This window comes from Diadema setosum, chromosome 11 (genome assembly GCF_964275005.1).
Source record: "Diadema setosum chromosome 11, eeDiaSeto1, whole genome shotgun sequence".
NCBI classification, from domain to species: domain Eukaryota; kingdom Metazoa; phylum Echinodermata; class Echinoidea; order Diadematoida; family Diadematidae; genus Diadema; species Diadema setosum.
In genome coordinates, this window is record NC_092695.1 from 7,636,064 (window position 1) to 7,655,602 (window position 19,539).

The 19,539-nt window shown below is 37.3% G+C and overlaps 1 protein-coding gene across 1 annotated transcript in view; it reads right to left on the minus strand.

Moving 5' to 3' along the window:
- Positions 1 to 19,539, minus strand: part of LOC140235246 (alpha-N-acetyl-neuraminyl-2,3-beta-galactosyl-1,3-N-acetyl-galactosaminide alpha-2,6-sialyltransferase-like) — an 82,614-nt gene that overhangs the window by 3,296 nt on the left and 59,779 nt on the right. Inside the window, exon 5 of the mRNA XM_072315277.1 lies at positions 5,913 to 6,020. Within this exon, the coding sequence (XP_072171378.1) occupies positions 5,913 to 6,020 (108 nt within the window). The remainder of the gene's footprint in view (positions 1 to 5,912; positions 6,021 to 19,539) is intronic.

Genomic DNA, 19,539 nt, shown 5'->3' on the forward strand with positions numbered 1-19,539 from the left:
GCCCGCATTATTATCATGGTACACACATCTTCAAATACAATATCATTACGGTTTTGACCCTAGGGGTCATATAAAGCAGTACCTGTAATACTGCATCATTCCTACTGTGACACTTTTTTTCTCATACCATTCTCTTCTTCCAGTACTTACTGAACACTGATTTTAATAGACGCTGCAAGGAGGTACTAGGCGAGCTAATACCTGTTAGTGCTTCCTCACATTAGATCCCACAAAACTACGGCCATATCACTGAAAGTCCCAAGCTGGTGACAATTCTCACAAACCATGACTAATATATACTGTATGCAAATCCAGAGTCCACAGTTGATGAGGGAAGTATTATTTGCGCTGAAATACTATTTGCATTACTGACCTTATCATGGAGATTTTCGAATTACAGCACAGTTTCTATTGACGGCAAACACTTGACAAGACTCAAACCAATGCCAGGGAATTGAATTTAATTCTTCTTTGATGGTCAAAAGTCGGAAAAAATAATTCCAAGAGCTATAAATCGTAAGTTTATTGCATGGCAAACAAACTGTGCCATACCTTCAAGTTGCACCTCGAACAGTCTAATGGACTTGGGGGCTTTTCTAGTCTTTGTGAGTTCTGCTCAGGTATCTATTCAGTTCATCTTCCTTCTCCTTTTGCAACAAAGAAATGGTACCTCATTTGCGGAAAATATTTGAGCAGAGCTAAATGGCACTATATGACTGAATCACCTCTAACCTCACTGTTGCATTATATCTCAAAATATCTGCCACTTCCCTACTGCAATTCTATGTGATTACAGTATGTATTGGGTATATAGAGAAGGGCACAAATATATTCCGAAAAAGTTTAATCCTCTTTGGAAAATATGCAAAGTATGCTCTATTTATCTTTATCATGAGTTTTCTCTTCTCTTGTGTCTGTCTCTAGTTTTCTACCCGACTGAAAAAAACAGAAATTTTTGTGTGCGCGTTAGTTTGGCGAATAACATGAGCCAAGATTCACAAGATTAAGATGCACACAAACGTTATTGTCTACACTATATGCGTTGAATGCCGGTGGCACTTTGCAAAATTTTCATGCCGCGAAAAAGGCTGTCAGCACCAATTCGTGAAAATTTCATAAAGTGAAAATTTCTTGCTATAAAGTATCTCTCCTTCATTTAGTTTCAAGCACACTCAGCATACAATTGACAATAAAACATGGGTGATCACTTTGCAAATACCAACATGCAAAATAGGACATTGTTGGTGCATTATGCACCGACTACACAATCTCCTTAATACAACATGTTCTGGAAGCCAATCTAAATTTCGTGGAATGCTCTCTCTCACGGTCACATGTGCTGGTATTTCGAGCTCGAATTTGACATTTTGGGAGCTCTTGCGATGCCACAAGTCATCATCTTCTCATCTTGTTGAGGGTAGGAAAATATTGTGTGGAAATCTTGTGAGAGCAGGGAGGACGCTAAGCCCAGAGCCCAGATGCAATCGCCCTTGATGCTCTCTCTCTCTAGTTACGTTCACACGCAGTTGCCAAACTTGAAATTTAGGTTAAAAACTTAAACTGTCAATGATTAGCTCCACTCGTGACTTCACAAAGCCGGTTCACACGTGCACCTAAACTTTAAGTTACAACTTACGAGCGAGCCCCACTCGATGATTACAACGGAAATGCAGAGTCTTTGTTAGATGACCTTGTGCCCATACAAAATAGCGCAGCGAACGAGATGCGAGTTTCATGCTAACTCACAAGCTCGTTGATTATTGTGTCCGCATGGAGCTAAACTATGAGTGGGAACCCCCCATGGCTCGTGGAGAGAGCGTAAACCCAAAGATGTCTCGTGGTTCTAATCATCGACTAAACTGTAAGATTGCTAACTTTCGAGTGCGTCCACACGGTGCTAAACTACAAGCTAATCATTGAGAGTTAAGTTGTCGACCTAAACTTACAAAGGTTAAAGGTCCAGTTTACCTTTGGGAGCAGTGATTTCAAAAATGTTCAAGATATCACATTTGATGCATATGTGCAGGTCTGTTGTATCATAAAACATCCTACCATATGAAATATTTGCAATAAAACCTAAAATATAAGGAGATATCAGGGTTTTTCTCAGTAAACCGTAACTGTATACGGTTTAGTCTGGAAACATTTTTATTTTAACTATTGTTCACATTTTGTGTATTTAACAACATTTAACATCCATTATACGGATTCAAATTTTGACAGTGGTTGTTTCTATCCCTAACTCACATTTTAGAACTATTTTAAAGCACTAATGCTTTCATCTGCAAATGGTAAATTATGCCTTTAAGGAACAGCATGTGAACCTAACTTCTGTGTCTGGTACCCAGAGCACAGGGTTTCCAGCACCTCTGATCAGAAAACATTCCCAAGGTTGGCTGCGGGATGGCAGACAACCATGACAGAAGCTGGCTCCTCCCACATCACTTCTCTGTGTGAGTAAGGATGGGTGATTGACTCTGTGTGTGCATGCTTGCCATGTGGTGGCAAGCCATGTGTTCAGGATGCCAAGGAGGCATCACTGGTGTGTGATACAACAGGGTGTTCAGACGCAAAAAAAAAAAAATATATATATACATATATTATAAAATGGTATAGCTATACCAAAACAGTATAGCTATACGATGAATTTATACGTCTGAACGCTAACGAAACAATGAATAACAAAATGACATATAACGAAACAACAGTCAGATCACTGTTTTGAATTAGAACTCGATAACGAATCACCAAAACGGTAAAGCTATACAATAAACGCATGTATTACGTCTGAACGCTGACTAACGAAATGACGTATAACAAAATGACAGTCTGAGCATCTTTTCAAACTAGAACTCAATACGAATCAGCATTTCATCATGTTCATATGTGTCTGAACATATGGTGGCCATAAAACGGCATAACTGGGCGGGGCTTAATGTGAGTGCACACGAAAGGTGACCCTATTTCATTCACTAGTGGCGATGTCATGACCATAACAATATACGTCTTCCAGAATGGTTGAGATTAGCATCTGAAAGGTCTGTCGGCTATTCGATGATTCTTTATACGTCATTTTCTTTATCGAGTTTTGGTTTAAACAGGCTTGCGTCTGAACAGGGGGCGAGGATACTGGTGGCATTAGTGGCAAATGCATGCCATAGAATGCCCCCCCCCCCCAAGAATAGAGGGGCCTCTACTTTAGGTAGTGATTGTGTGGGTTCCACCATTTGAACAGGAGGAATGAGAGAAAAAAAAAAGGGGAAACACTTTTTGCTGATATGTATATTTGTTATGGCTTCCTTACCAGAGCAAATATGTGGTTAAATCACGCAAGGGTAACTCATAGCAGTTCGGTATACACAACATTCCGAATCTCAGAGACTAAAGTGTGTATCTCATCGGCTTGAGACTAGGTGGAGACCTGGTGGTGACTCCGGTCTCGCTGCTCCCGAAGTGGTGGCAGAGTTATGTCTCCAAGATATCTCCTGGAGACTAGCCTGGGGTCCATTTCATGAAGGTCTTATGAGAAACTTTTTGCTCATAAGACACACTTTACAAGAGACATCATGAAATGGATTTTACTTCTCTTTCAAAGCCTCTAATAGCTACTTGTGAGCGACTTCGGCCATTCTAAGATTTATGTAAAAACTTTTACGTGACAACTTCATGAAACGAACCCCCTGGTCTCTGGGGAGTTGTGAGAGAATGGAACATATTCAATCTTTTTATTTTTTTTTTTCAGAGACTTTTTCCAGCCTCCCAGATGCTCTCTGAGACGTCTCTGCGACATCTCCTTAGTCGCCACCAAGTCAAGAGATAGTAGTTGCCTGTGAAATGATGCATGATTTTAAGTACCTCCATAAAAACACACATTTTTTTTTTTCCCTGGTAGAAATGCAAAGATATTATGAGTATTATATATCTTATAATACGTACCAACATCTTACATTCATGAGAATTTCCACTGTTGGTTTCTGGTTTCGCTTTCCTTTTTTTTTTTTTTTTTTTGGGAAGGGGGTTGGTAAGGGGAATGGGTTGGAATTTACAAGGAACAGGGAAAGAAAAAAAGGTGTATATATATGAACTGGGTGTTTTATTTTGTTTTGTTTTTTGTTTTTTATGGGGGGAGGTTGGTATGGGGCTAGAATCTGCTAGCCCTGGGAGACAAGAAGAATAGGGAGATAGGGAGGATATGAGGATGTAATCATGTAGATAGGTGATTATATCAGGCTACATTTGCGTAAATGTCACACTGCCACATCAAACGAAGAGCACAAATGAGTCACTCTTAAGATCCTGTCCGCATACCTAATCACGTTTAACACAGATACAATACATTCTCATCTAATCTCCTGCTCAGCCCTCTAATTGATGCTCTTCCTGCGTCTACCAGGAATCCGCGGGCAAAGCCTCCCGATACCGTTGATCATGTTCTGAAATATTCAGAGAAGTGGCCCCTCACACCGCCGTCTGAAGACGCAGAGATAGAGAGAGCGTGCTGAAAATGCGACGGTGCAACATGATGTCACGGCGGGGTCATCAAAAATTAATTTGGTAGATTGGACTTGGCGAGCAATAGCGCGGAGTAACTCTGCGCTGCGCAAGCACTCTGCATACAGAGCGTAAGTTGTTGTTGTTGACTGAAATGCAATTATCTCTCTGTGGCTACATGTATACCTTATACTTCACAACCTCAAAGGACAACTTTAGTAGCAAAAGGACATTGCCAACATTTTTCACCTCCTTCTTTTTGTTAGTGTGTCAAGAGTTGAAGGCACTGCACTATAGAGATCATAAATAATAATGTGCATCAGTTGGCTCTGATGCATAAACATCAGTCCAATTAAAATACTAATATATCAAAGGCAACAACCCCCTCCCCCCCCCCAAAAAAAACAACAAAAAACAAAAACAAAACAACAACAATGAAGTGGTGGTATGTTCATATCTAGCTTATCATGTTTAGAAGCTGGTGACCAAAAATGCAATTAAAGCATGACAAATCCAACTGACATATGGGGAAAAGAACAACTGTGATGACTTTTCTGATGTCAAGCAAGTGACAGGAATCGGAAATGTCTGTGTCAACATGACTAGAGGAGGAAAAGCAATTAATTGAGAACGCACTGCAAGTGCCTCTAAAACGGACAGGGTCATTGCACTCTGATGCCAGATGATTATGCAAATATGGCAATGTCATTTTCCCAACTTCTAAAGTATTCATAATTATTGTAAAGCGCCTAGTAGACAGAATTGTATCAGCACTATCAACAATGCACAGAGAGAATACAAAACTTCGGTTTTCCTTTTTTATGCCGTATTTAATCAAACTTTAAAACATTCTCTACGGATTATATTTGCCATTGCAAGTGGGTTAAAGCAATCTCAATTACTATAACAGTGAAAATCTTTGTACACTGTGATTTATGCACTAGCCCTTCAGTGAATATTAGAGAACTTCAGTCATTTCTTACTATGTTGATCATAATGTTTACTGGTTAGTGTTTTCCTTATAATCATGGAACTTGCCATTCACATCACAAATTATTAATTCAACCAAACACTTGCCAATACTATATTGGACACCACAGTACCAGTAGCAGCCACAACAGTAATAAGTGACAGAACAAAAAGCAGTATGATATTAGATAATAATAATAATGATAATCATATCAACATTGACACTACTGAAAATGTCCAATGATGTGGACATCCACTTGTTCTTATGACAAAACATATTCATTAAACAATTCTTTAGGAGGATATTTAGAAGCCCCTTTCACCCTATCATTATCACGAATTTCACACAAGTAATGAGTGAAATGCATTGCAAATGTTGAGAATTGGTTTTCAGTCAATAATACAGTGAGTCTTTACCTTGATATTGACAGTATCAATTACTTTATACTTACTTGCAATAATCTTCGCTGACCATGCCATAGACATTAATTTCGTCACACACGTCCATGGCAAGCAACATTGTGTACCACCCCGTTGATAACCACGTTCTTGCTTGTCTCCTGAAAGTTAGAAACAGACAGAAAAGATTCAATTTAATGAATTTTTGTGGTGAGTCACTTTCTATTGCAACTAAGTCCAGCCCAAGTATGTATGCCCATACTGAATTGTTACCATGGCTGCAACCAAAACAATGAATACAGTACTCTCCGCTTAATCGGGTAGTGTCTAGCAGAGCATTTTTTACCCGCAAATTGAAGCCGACACCCTTTTTGGCAACATGAAACTCTTGTGAATTGGTGAATGGGATTCAATACATTGTGTATAGACAAAAACCTTGGGTGTTCATTTTAATTTTGTGAATTTTCGCTCCTTGCAAAATTTGTGAAAATATCTCACTTTACAGTTATTGGTGCTAATATGACAATGTATCTGTATGTGAATGTAGGGCATTTTGTCAATCAGTTGCAAAGACAAAGAAGATATGAGACTAGACTCTATATGTATGAAGAAATGCACAAGAACTCTGGATGACCACAAGAAGGTTTTAAAGCAATAAAGCACGTTTGACAGTTGGACTTCTTTTGATATTTACTTGCTAATGACAGTGAACTTCAAGTCTGATGCATCAGGCGCAGAAGGGCAACGATAAAAGAATGTATGGAATTTCTATCATAACAGTTGATGAAAGAAGGGGAAATACCCCTCAACCGAAAAATCTCCACATTTCCTGAATTGAATTCAGTGCAAATAGAAGAATCAACAATGGCTTCATTCACACAATACTACACTGAATGCATTTTTTTTTTTCAGTTTCGTTTTGTGCAAAATGGACAAGAGTTCCAACTGCTTTGAAAGATTTTTTTTTTTTTAATGACTCGAATAGGTGTATCAAAAGAAGATGGTCAATACACAGCGAATCAAAGGACATGTACTTTATACAGTGTACAGTAACTATGAATGTACACTCTGTAGTACAATTGTGATTTATACTCTTAAAAATGTGGGAACTATTTCCAATTATTTTACTAGTAAATCTTTCGCTGATCAATTTAAACATGACAATATCCCGTCAAGAGCTTGATTTTAAGATTTCTAAGATTTCAAATTTCAGTCATTTCTGAAGTTAACAAAAGCTTATTGCAATCTAATAGCTCCAATCACAAAGGTATGACTTATAATGGTATACTAGAATCTATTTCATGCCTAAATCTGACACTTTTTGCATCTTACTTTATACTATCTACTGTTTACAGCACGGGTGAAGGTTCTCTCAAACCACTGCTGGTCTCAAGGGTGGATACACAAATTTACAAAGTACATTGTACATTGCAAAATCCACGACCAGCATGCCATGGCATATAATGTGTATAAAAATAAACTTTCAATCTGTACACAGATGGAAAATGACACGAAAATGGCTCGTTTTATCTCCTCCAACTCTGACCTTCAGAAATATGGATGAGTTTGTTTGCACCCATCAGACATAGTTGCAATCAACTGTCATGGATCCAAAGACAGCGATTTGATCATCTAGCAGGTTTACCAACATGGGCTTTGATAGTGACAGAAGAGCACTGCTATGGGTGATCCGAACAAACAAGTCTAGGTGGAAAGTGAAAACATGGGGCATCTGTCTTTTTGCACTGCACTTCACACTGTTATTTGGAGTCTTTCCATTTTCAGACATATCAAAGGGTCATGGCCCCATGAGGAAAGCCTTCTTTGTTCTTGTGTTCTTACCAGTTTGTCTGAACATGGCTTTGATATCAGCTTTTGCATGAATACCACGAGTCTAACTCGTTATAATGTTGTTCCATTGTCAGAGTTTAATGGGCACTTCATACAATGCTCATCGAATTTGATTTGCCAGTGCCATGCCAATTACTAAATTTTGATGGAAGACTTTTTTTAATTTGTTTGTCACAGTTCACAAGTCATTGTTAAAGATTTCAAGACTTTTTTAAAGCTTTTTAAAGTAAATAAATGAACTGATGAAGTCATTGTCTCATGGCCTATTTTGCATATACTTTTAGAAAGAATACAATAGTCTTCTAAACAACTGTTCTTCATGACATTTTATAAAATATTCGCATACATTAAAAGTTTACATTATGTACTAGTATAATTCTGCACTCATCCTCATGAAAAAGAAGGTGGGTTATAATTCTCATCATAAAAGATAAAATGGTAATTAATTTTGAAACATATCACATACAATGAGTTGATGCGATTTGTGGCACAAAAAAAAAAAAAAAAAAAATTGATCATTTTCGATACCAATGTGTACTGAGCCAATTTTTAATCAAGTTTTGCAATAATTTTCAAGCGTGCCACTTCCTCATCACTGTCAAATCTCTCGAATTTTCACAGATTTTCATGCATAACTCAACTCTTGTTTGTGTGCAAACATTAACGGCATCGAATTGCCCGTTTCGGTTCAGCTCCAGCATGGCTTTTACAGTGAGACATGAAAAGAAAATCCTTGAATCTTCCTTTTTCTTTGTGTCTCAATATTTACCTTAAGGTTCCCATCTGACAACCCCATACTATAACACCAGACCCACAAATGGCATATGTGTATTATGCCCACCCATGCATAGTTTTGAGTTGTTGTTTTAGATCAAGAGCCTCCACAATGATCGGCCTGTCAGCAGGTGTAGCTGTTCCACACCCAACCCATCACTCTGAAAGCCGCATCAAGTCCCTGAGCATTGAATTTCTTTATTATGCTTTCAGCAAGTATTTTAGATCCTATTACATCTGATGATAACCACCACTATTGCCACTTTTTATCGAAGACCTACAATGTAAGACAGAAACTGGAAGAAACCTACTTGTACTGGCCGCTGCCTGAAGTTTTGACGATATCAGCTTTGTACTTCAGATGCAGTCAAGTATGTTAGATATCATGTCTAATTCATGACAGTCACACGCTTCATAACAATCAAAATGTTTCCGATTTCTAAATACAATTCTTTTTAGTGGAACACTCTTTTCCATCATTATGATTACTTCCTCTTTTTTGTTACCATGAAAAAGTGTGCACTGTTCCTTTTTGTTGTTGTTATAAATAATACCATTCGGGCATATATTTCAATTTTATTTCATTTCATTTCATTTCATTGATTTCCTCTTTCATAATTGGTTTACAAACTTTGCATTAAAAAAACAAACAGACAAACAAACAACCATAGCATAAGGCTTCACAGAGTGGTAAGGTAGACCCTATTCAGGTATATTCCAGCATCCCTTCAAATGGATGGTACAATATCAGTTGAGATGGGGCTTCAGGTTTTCAACATTTATTGATGATGATTATTTGAGATTTATAATGAGAAACCTCTCATGAAATATGAAAGAGCATGTAGTTCTAAGAGAAATTCAAAGTTTATTTGATGGAAATTGGTTGTGAAATGGCTGAAATATCCAAATCAAAGTGATCGTACCAAAAGGTGGGACCCACTGCTTATTAGGATTGCTTTGTTTCACTTTGTTTTCGAATATCTCAGCGATTTCATAACTGATTTTTGCTAAATAAACTTTCCATTCTTTTTAGAATCGTATACTCCTTCACATTTCATAGAGTGGTTTCTAAGTACATGTATCTCGCCAAAAAAAAAAAAAAAAAAAAAATTGAAATAAAAACTGAATCCTCACCTCAACCAATAATTATACCACTAATTGCATACAGCATCATCACTATCTGTCTGTAGTACACATACAGCTGATTTATCTTGACTGGAGTCGACCATTACCGATGAGCATGCGCTTCGATGCACATATTCGCCAACACGTGGCTGACAGACCTTATTCATGGTTTTCAATGTACCCCAGTGGTCAGCGACTGAAGATCAATTCAACCAGACCACACATGTTTCCCCACACTAAGGGGTTTTTAAGCTTTAAACATTAAACATTTAGGTTTCATTAAAGTAAACAGCAATGTGCACTAATTTCTCAACCAAACACCTTGTTTTGTATTTTTCTCAGCTTTTGATGCGGGCGAGGTCAGCAAGGTAAAGTAACGGCAAGTAACACACAGCAGAGAGATGGGGGGGGGGGGGGATTACAAATATCTAGCACAGACTTTGCTGATCGTTCAATCTACGTCAGAAGTCGTTGTCAACAAACACGACCACACCCAAACAAAGTAATGTTGAACTGCGAATTGTGGATAGAAAAATAAAATTGTCTCATAGACACACAATCAACATGTCCATTAACACTAAAGAGATGAAATTTTCAAAAACATGTACGGAAAAAATTAAATGTATGACATCAGTTACAGATCACATTGATCTATACATTGATCCTCTCTTTGCCAGCATTTCCACACATCTACAACGTATACAATTATGTACGTGGCATAAAAGTCAGTGTGTTACATGGGAAAAGTTCTCTGGTAGAGCTGAAAATAGTCCCAGGTCATTATGCTGTCTGAAATCACCGCCGGACAATGGAGGAAGATGTGAGCAGGAAATAACATACAGTTATTATGTGTAGGTCTTAGTTTGAATTCAATACAGGCGTCTTGTCTCAGTGACTACGGAAACAATGGGGAAAAAAAAACCCCGAACAACAACAACCACCTTCTGTCACAGGGTCTTAAAATAATGTAATAATTGATTGCTTACCAATTAGATGGCCTTAAGTCTGGTTTCGCATGATTGTAATTTTCAAGGTTTTGATGGATTATGAGATTAAAATACATGTTATCTGTTTTGCAGTACTTTATTTTGTCGTACAATTTTGTGTAATCTGGGCATTAATGCAATGATACAAGGCTTTTGTAGTCTGTGTGGCTCAAAATACTTCTGCTTTACAGAAAGGAATCACAATAGCATCGGCAACAACAAAATAAACTCAAATGGAATAATTGTGCACTAATGAAAAAAAAAAAAATAGATTGTAAACCATGGAGTCTTTAAAGCTTACAGTCAAAGGAGCTATCTTTTCTCAACTCCCCCCCCCCAAAAAAAAAAAAAAATATCTGTATAAAAAAAAAAAAATATGAAGTTTCACTCTCAAAAAAGATTTTTCACTGAGGATGTCCTACAAGAGTTTTAGTTTTACTAGCATGTGCATGTAGCTCAGAAAAATGTTCCAGTACAAAATCTGAAGGTGTTTCTCAAGCAAAAACTTAATGAATATACTTATACATAAATAGATAAATTAATCAACTGATAAATAAATGAATAAAAAAGCACTTAATAGAATTCATGAAAATAAATGATTGCAAAATGACAAGAAAGTTACCCTGGTAAGCCTCATATAACGACAGATTACTGGAAAACATTAAAGGCCCTGTTTACCTTTGGGAACAGTGATTTAAAAAATGTTCTAGATATATGACATTTAGTGCATATGTGTAGGTCTGTTGTACCACAAACCACCCTATCATATAAAATTTTCGCGATAAAGCCTAAAATATAAGGAGATACCTGTATTTTTCTCAGTAAACCGTAACTGTAGACGGTTTAGTCTGGAAACATTTTTATTATATCTATTGTTCACATTTTGCATATCTAACAGTACTTAACATCGATTTTACCGATTGAAATTTTTACAGTGGTTGTTTCTATCCCTATCTCACATTTTAGAACTATTTTAGAGCAATAATGCTCGGTTTTTGTTTCATCTGCAAATGGTAAATTATGCCTTTAAATGGTGACAGAGGATGGTTTGAAAGGTGTGTACAACAAATGCTACCCTGCTAGCATACATGTACATTGTACTCTGATCAGGGAGGTGGGAAGAGAAGAGAGGGTTAGGGTTAGCCCACCTCCCTGCTCTGATCATCACCTACGTGTACAATACACCCACTCGACTCTAACATCATGTCCTCAATGTTTCATTGCACGCTGGTCCCAAAGGACAAACTTTGCATACTTTGACAATTTGTGTAATATATCTACAAAGACCAATCAATCTTGCATAGAGGACTCAGCTGGAGCATAGCTTTTACTCAAGACTTCAAAGTGATTTATTTCACTATTATAATCATTTTTCATACACTGTAAATGAAGCATGAAAGGTACACTGTGCACAATATTGCCAATAAACACTGTCGTTCCATTCCAAAATTTTGAACAATACATGATTCTGAAAATTGCTGAATCCTACCATGTCAAGGTTTGATGTTAACGATGGCCTCGGGCCACTAAAAACTGATGTCTGGCCACCAAATTTCCATAACAACTATTTTTTGGTTGCCTGAACGTGCAGCTAAAATGCAAAATATATTTTTCTTTTTCCTTTTATTTCGGGCCACTACATTTATTTTTTTCGGGCTACCAAATTGTCAAATTCAAAGATTTTAGAGGCCCAAACCGGCCACTTTTCAACTGTTTGGCGAGAGGAAATCAAATTTATCACAGGTATCTAAAACATGACCTCAGTTCAGCTACATTTTATATACAAAAAAAGACTCCCTATTTCAGCATGACTTTGCCAAGAGTCTCTTTCCAACAGAATATCTTACGTCATTAAGCTCACTATTGAGCATTTTTTCTTTTGTCTTTGTACTGTACATTGTATTGTACTGTACTGTATATGTGACGCCATATGCAGATATCTTTCATCCAGTCTATCAGTCCACCATGATTAAAGTCAAAGGACAGGGTGTTAGAGAAGCCATATCATCCATGCTCCCTACAATCATGACTACAATGCAAATTTTTCCGCCGACAGCACGTTTTGTTGCGACGAAGCTTTTAGACATGCAGCCTCATCCACTAAATGCATGTAGAGAGCAAGGTGTGCTCACTCATGGCAAAGATTCACAATTTGTTGAATGTAATCCTAAACACAGCTCTCTGAGAACATCCACGCCAACATCATTTCCATCACTCTATTCTTGTCTCTATTCTTCCTGCATCTATTCACACCGCCCAACTCGTTCCACGTTCGGTACACCCAGTTTTCTTTTGTCCCTCTCCAATATGCGTCTCCTTTTTGATCTCACTTCTTCTCCCAGCCTTCATCCAAAGGTCAGGTCTATCAAACGGTGAATTTCAGGATCGCGTCGTATTGATTTATTTATGACATCCGCGTGCTATATCCAGATCCCGCCGGGGGAGACATGGATTATTATTTGATGTCACGATCACAACACCAAGCACGGTCACTTGACAATGCCACGAAATGATCTGCTGCTTTAAATCACGAGTATGACTTTCATAATAATGGATAATGCGCTTGCCCAAGTACAAATGATAACTCAATTTGGACTATTACGACATGACTCGTCTCGATAAATATCTTGAATTGCTATTCCATACCATATCTTATTACATTACAGACCTGTATGAGCATAAAGAGATGGAAAGAATCAAAAAGCTCATACCAAAATTGGAGATACATACACCATACATCGGTACGATGAAGATAGTGATTGTAATATTGGTAGCAATCATATCTAAGGCAGATCAAGAATACATGTGTACGTGTACAGTATGTACAACTACTGCAGCATCACCTAATGTGTTATTGTGATTTACACAAGTGGCTGCTACATGTAAATAACTGTTTTTGTATAATCTAAAAGAAAAACTCCATTATTTTCTTATACAAGGTCTAATTTTGATGAAACCTTGACCTACATGTACACACCATGCTGCTTGTGATTCTATTCTATTCATTAGGTCCAATTTTGCGAAGACAATGACGGAAAATTTATCAGGTCACAATATTTCTCCTGTAACTATGAAGATGTCACAGTGGAAAGGTTTCAGTCACAAGGAAAGTAAAGGAAAAAAAAAAAAGAGCAGCCACAGAAGCTGCATTGTACATGATACCTACCTGCCCTATGGTAAAGCATGTATTACAACCTAGCACTCCTCAAATCTCCCTCAACATATGCCATTTCCTCCATGTTCCTACCTCTGTAGTATCAATCATCTACACATTCAGCTATAAATGATACAAAATGTTTAGAATCTTCAAAATTGTATGCAAAACTTGCACAGTGCATATATCTTGTAAATGAACTTAAACGGTCGCAATAGCCTTTTTGCATAAATTGCAAACACCAAAAAAATTTTGCATGCTTTAAGAATAATGTCTCTCTTATGGTATTACACCTCAAAGTTTAAACAGAAGAAATGAAAAACTTAAACCCCATGTCACTTGAGAACACAGTCTCCTTGTATTCAAAGAATAATGGTTGGATTTTTGTTTGTTTGTTGGGGGGGGGGGGTTCGAAGAAATTCATTGGAATTTTTTATTCCCTCGCTATCACAAGGAAGTTTCTAGTTTAATTCTTTAGTGGAAGGGTCTTATATACCTATACCTCTACAAAATACCAGCTTATGAAAGGGAATCTAAAAAAAAGGTTGTAAAAGGGACACGTGAACTTCAAGGCTACAAATATCTAGCAGAAAAGAAAGAAAGAAGAATTAAAAAAAAAAAAGAGGACAGTGTGCAATGAGGAAGAGAATGATAAAATTCTGCCCACATGTGAGCTTTCATGCTTAACACAGCACAATAGTGACAGGCAATATTCACTTTATCATACACTTTGCTCCAGTTTCGGGGGGGGGGGGGGGGGGGGTTACACTGTATGTGGGTACTCTGTACAGACATTAGGGGAAATAATGAAAAGATAGAAAAAGAGACAGACAGACAGACAGACAGACAGATGGAAGAATGAAGAAAGAATTAAGTGTGCATTGAATGTGATCAAATCAATCCAAAGAACAAATCTACTGCAAAGCTTTAATCTTCTCATAACTCACAGTCATACTATTCTGCCATATGGTTGTATTGTTAGCATACATTATATCATGCACATTGCCTGAACATATGGTATGTGGGAAAATGCCGTATGTTCACAAATATCTATACCCTGTTCTACATTATATAATGCATGGAGGAAGTGTGGGAATGAATTTTATAGCATCGACATTTGCACACAGACTGAACCTGATGCTGAATACAAGCTCTGGTTTCTGGAAAAGGTGGCAGAGAAGAATGATACATTTAATTTGTCTACTTTCTGGCAGTAAACATAGAAATACTACAGTCAGTATCACTAATGTCCACACATTCTTTACCCTTTAAAGCCATAATTTGCATAAAAGCATCACAGTTAGCTTGCCAATAGACGTAAGCCTTATCAAAAGTAACATGAAGCTGACTACCAAACAGTAAAATATATTAGGTCTACATTATGAATACATTATGTCAGCTTGAAGACGACTTTAAAATGCTGTCAACATAATGATGGATACACACTAAATCGTGCCACCTTTTTAACAGCTTTGATGGTTGGTTTGGTGCAGATTTTTCTGAAACTATTCCCTCTTCTTTTCTTTTTTTTTTTCGGGGGGGGGGGGTATAACATGTGGTTGAGAAAATGGCGAGCCTACAAATCTAGTACAACCTTTAAAGCTTGAGCATTACTAACAAAGTTATGCTTGGAAGCGATTTTCTGGGAGGGGGAAGATTTCCGACCTCAGTGGACATGTTAGGAGAATTTTGTGTGCTCATTCATAAGGCAGCTTGCCTAAGTAGGCATCAGTGGTGTGCGGTGAAGGAGAAACACCTTGATTCCCTTGTAATCTGCCAAAGACAAGAGTGCTGCCCCACAATTTTTTTTTTTTTTTTGAGGCAATATGTATCTTGGCTGCCCTGCCCACCAGAGGTGCGTTCACATTGCATTGCATCTTCCACGGTACTGTTCATGTTTTTTTAGGTGATCCGAGTATCCTCTCGGATCACCTTCTGTATCTGTACGGATTCTTTGGGTGTTCTTCTTCTTTTTCTTCTTCTTTATTTCTCCTCAAAAGTTGTGTATCGATTAGCTCAGAAAGTGCTCTTCCTATCAATTTCAAATTTATACCATATATGTATCATGTCCCAAAGACGACAAATTTTATAAAATCATAGTGATCAGTCGACCGTGACGTCACTATGACGTCATTATATGAAAACACATTTTCATTCATATCTCATTAATGGAATAGAATTTTGCAATGAAATTTACGTCAAATACATTTCAAGTTATGCGCATTTTACTTATATTCTCAGAATTCATATTTATCTTAAAACGCGCGCGTTGAAATATTTGTATGCTCAGATCGAGCTCAAAATTTTTTTGCACACGTTTCAGACCATTTGGAGCATTTTTTGAAAAATTGAAGAAATTGGACGGACGCGTACGCGCGCGCACATATTGTCTGTTGAGAATGAGAAGGGCGTTAAGTTGTCCCGAACACTATGGGTTTAGAGGCAACTTAACGCCCTTATCATTCTCAACCGACGGGATACGCACGCACAGCTCATATGTAATAGAAATTTCCCGCTTTTTCACACTTATCGGATGCCTGAAATGTCAAGGAATATTTCTACCAAGTTTCAAGTCAATCCGACTCAATATGACGTCATACGGGCCCGTCAAAGTCGAAATTCCGCGCGCGCATCAATGGCGATATACAGTGCAACTATGCCAAAAAACCGCCAATTTTCAATCCGATTTTACTCGTCAGGATGAACGGTGACCCCCCATTTTTTTGACATATTTTGAAAGCTGATGAGTTGAACATGTCATTTCATGGGTTGGCAATCCTGAAAAACTGATTACAAGATATCGAATTTCTTAATAAAGTAAAAAAAGTAAATTTTCAAAATGACGTCATCAAATTTCAAGTTCACTCAAGCGTATCTTACTTATTCTTTTGTTGATTTTCATCCAAATTTCAATATGTTGTAGCTTATTAAATGTTCTTTCATTCATATAATAACAACATTTTGATTGGATGACGGCATCACCTCGTAAAAAGGGATTGAAAGTAACATTGTCAAATTTGACCAGTTTACGTGTTATCTCTATGGGAGTGCAGTTTTTCTGGAAATGAAAACTGACATGAAAACTATCTTTATCGAGCACTAGCTCACTTATGCTTCGGTGAATTTCTCCCATATTTTAGTATGTTGTAGCTGAGACTTTGGGCTATCGTGAGTGCGCCCTCTGTTTTTTCATACGGAGTCGGCATCACGTCCAAAAACTTGGTTGAAATTAAAGCTTATCTTCGATGTATTGAAATATTTCTTTCTTTCTGCAACTTTCTTTGCAATAACTCAAGAAAAACTTACCCTATCACCACCATATTTTGCACATGTTTAGTTCATGTCACGTACATTATTTCATAAAATAACAACTACTTTATCAGACGCCATCTTGGGTATGTAAATTAGGGTCAAAGGTCATAAATGTTTCATCCTGTATCTTGGTAAATACGTGTCCTATCTTTCCCATATTTTGCACACGTAAAGACCATGTTACAAGGATCATTTCACAAAATAACCACTTTTTGCTCAGATGCCATCTTCTCTGTGCAAAGTGGGGTCAAAGGTCATATGTACTTCTTTCTTTATCTTCGTTGTGACGTGCTATGTCTATGGGAGGGGATTTCTCTAGATGTGAAAATTGACATGATTGTCTTTATCGAGCACTAACTCACTTACCCTTCGGTGAATTCCTTCCAGATTTTAATATGTTGTAGCTGAAACTTTGCGCTATTGTACGCGTGCCCTTTGTCTTCAAATGGTGTCGGAATCACGTCCAAAAACGTGGTTGAAATTAAAGCTTATCTTCGATGTATTTTCATATTTCTTTCTTTTTCCAGCTTTCTTTGCAATAACTCAAGAAAAACAGCCCCTATGACCCCCATATTTTGCACATATTTAGTTCATGTTACGTACATTATTTTATAAAATAACAACTACTTGATCAGACACCATCTTGTGTATGTAAATTAGGGTCAAAGGTCATAAATGTTTCATCCTGTATCTTGGTGAATACATGTCTTATCTTTCCCATATTTTGCACACGCAAAGACTATGTTACAAGAATCATTTCACAAAATAACTACTTTTTGCTCAGATGCCATCTTGGGGTGCAAAGTGGGGTCAAAGGTCAAATATACTTCATTCTCTATCTTCGATAGTGTATACGGAATTCGGTACCCAAGATGGCAGGTCTGACTCCCTTTTCTAAATGAGAATCCAAATATCACACGGCCAATGTCTCTAAACACAGATGAAAGCTATATGGTCATGCCTATTGCGATCAGGACTCGAATCATTGATTAAAAAAAAATCGGATCACCTAATTTGTCAGTCTTGACAAATTCCGAGTCTAGTTTTTTTTTTGTGACAATCAATTATGCCAACACTGCAGTATTTTTGCTGCCAAAATGCCTTCAGACTATTCCAAGACATGTACTAATGGAGTATGCTAGAACAAACTGAGAAGATATACTAAAAAATACATTCTGATTCAAAATCAGAGAAACCCCATATAAAGACTTAATGTCAAACAAAAAATGTATAACTAAACTTTTCTCACTTCAAAATTACTTTTTTTTTTTCATTCGACATTTTGAAAAAGTAAAAAAATACAAACAAACCACTAAATACTGTACGGTTAATATAAACGAACAATGGGCAGCTCTGCATTAGTCATACTGTGTAAACCTACTTCAGTGCAAGGGTACAGCATGTTTTATAGAGATGTTTACTATTACTGTAAATTGCAAGGAGTATGGTTACCATGTCAACAATCTAAATGCTTACTGTACATCCTGTTGGTTTTTCCTGGCTGCTACCATAAACACACACCTATACACTCGCAATTGCAGCTTGTAAATAATTGCACACCTTATCACAAAATGGCCCATTAAATATGCATATTAAGAGTACTTTGTAAGCCCAGTGGGTGACTGGGTCACACATATGCAAGAGTGAATTATCTTGCACAATGTCAGTGATAAAATATCTGCCTCTGAATTTGACCAAGTGATTATATTCCTCCTGCAGTACATTTGTCAGTATTCTTTAGAGAAATCAGGAAAAAAGGGCAGTTGCTTCCTATCTTGTAAAAGATTAATCTTAACTGTTAGTTGTTGGGTTTTTTATGGCATATTATGGCATCTGGCCCAATACATACATTATACATCCAAAGAACAATGTTTGAAATTCATATTGAGAAAAGACGATAATGAAACTTCTCATAAAATGTTGAAACTACAGATAATCCACATTCATTCCTGTGTTTAAACACCTGTGCAAACACATCTAACACTTTGCAGAAGACCTCCTTAGCAGTCCTATAGATCATTTTTAAAATGAAAAGCCGGCTTAAGAACAGGAAGTGATTCCATGGTGATCTTGCCTTTAAAGAGTTGATATGAGACATGTAGGTGTGTGTGTGTGTGTGTGTGTGTGTGTGCCTAGCTGGTGTGTGCGTGCCTGGCTTGTGTGCACGTATGGTGGGTATCCGTTGCACAAATTTCCTCTCTATATTATATTTATAGCGATATTGTTGTTGGGGTAACAGGAACATTTAGTGGAGCCCAAGTGTATTCTTGGCAACAAAGCAGTAGGCCTACCTCACAGCAAGCCATCACAAGCCAACATTACAAGGTGTATAACATATACATGCAAAATCACATCTTGTCTTTGAATTCAACAAGAAGATCATCTACCCGGAGTAAAGATTTATTGAACACATTTACTGTATTTGACAGTGATATAGCGGAATATCATATAAATCAGGATCTATTAAGTGCCACTAAA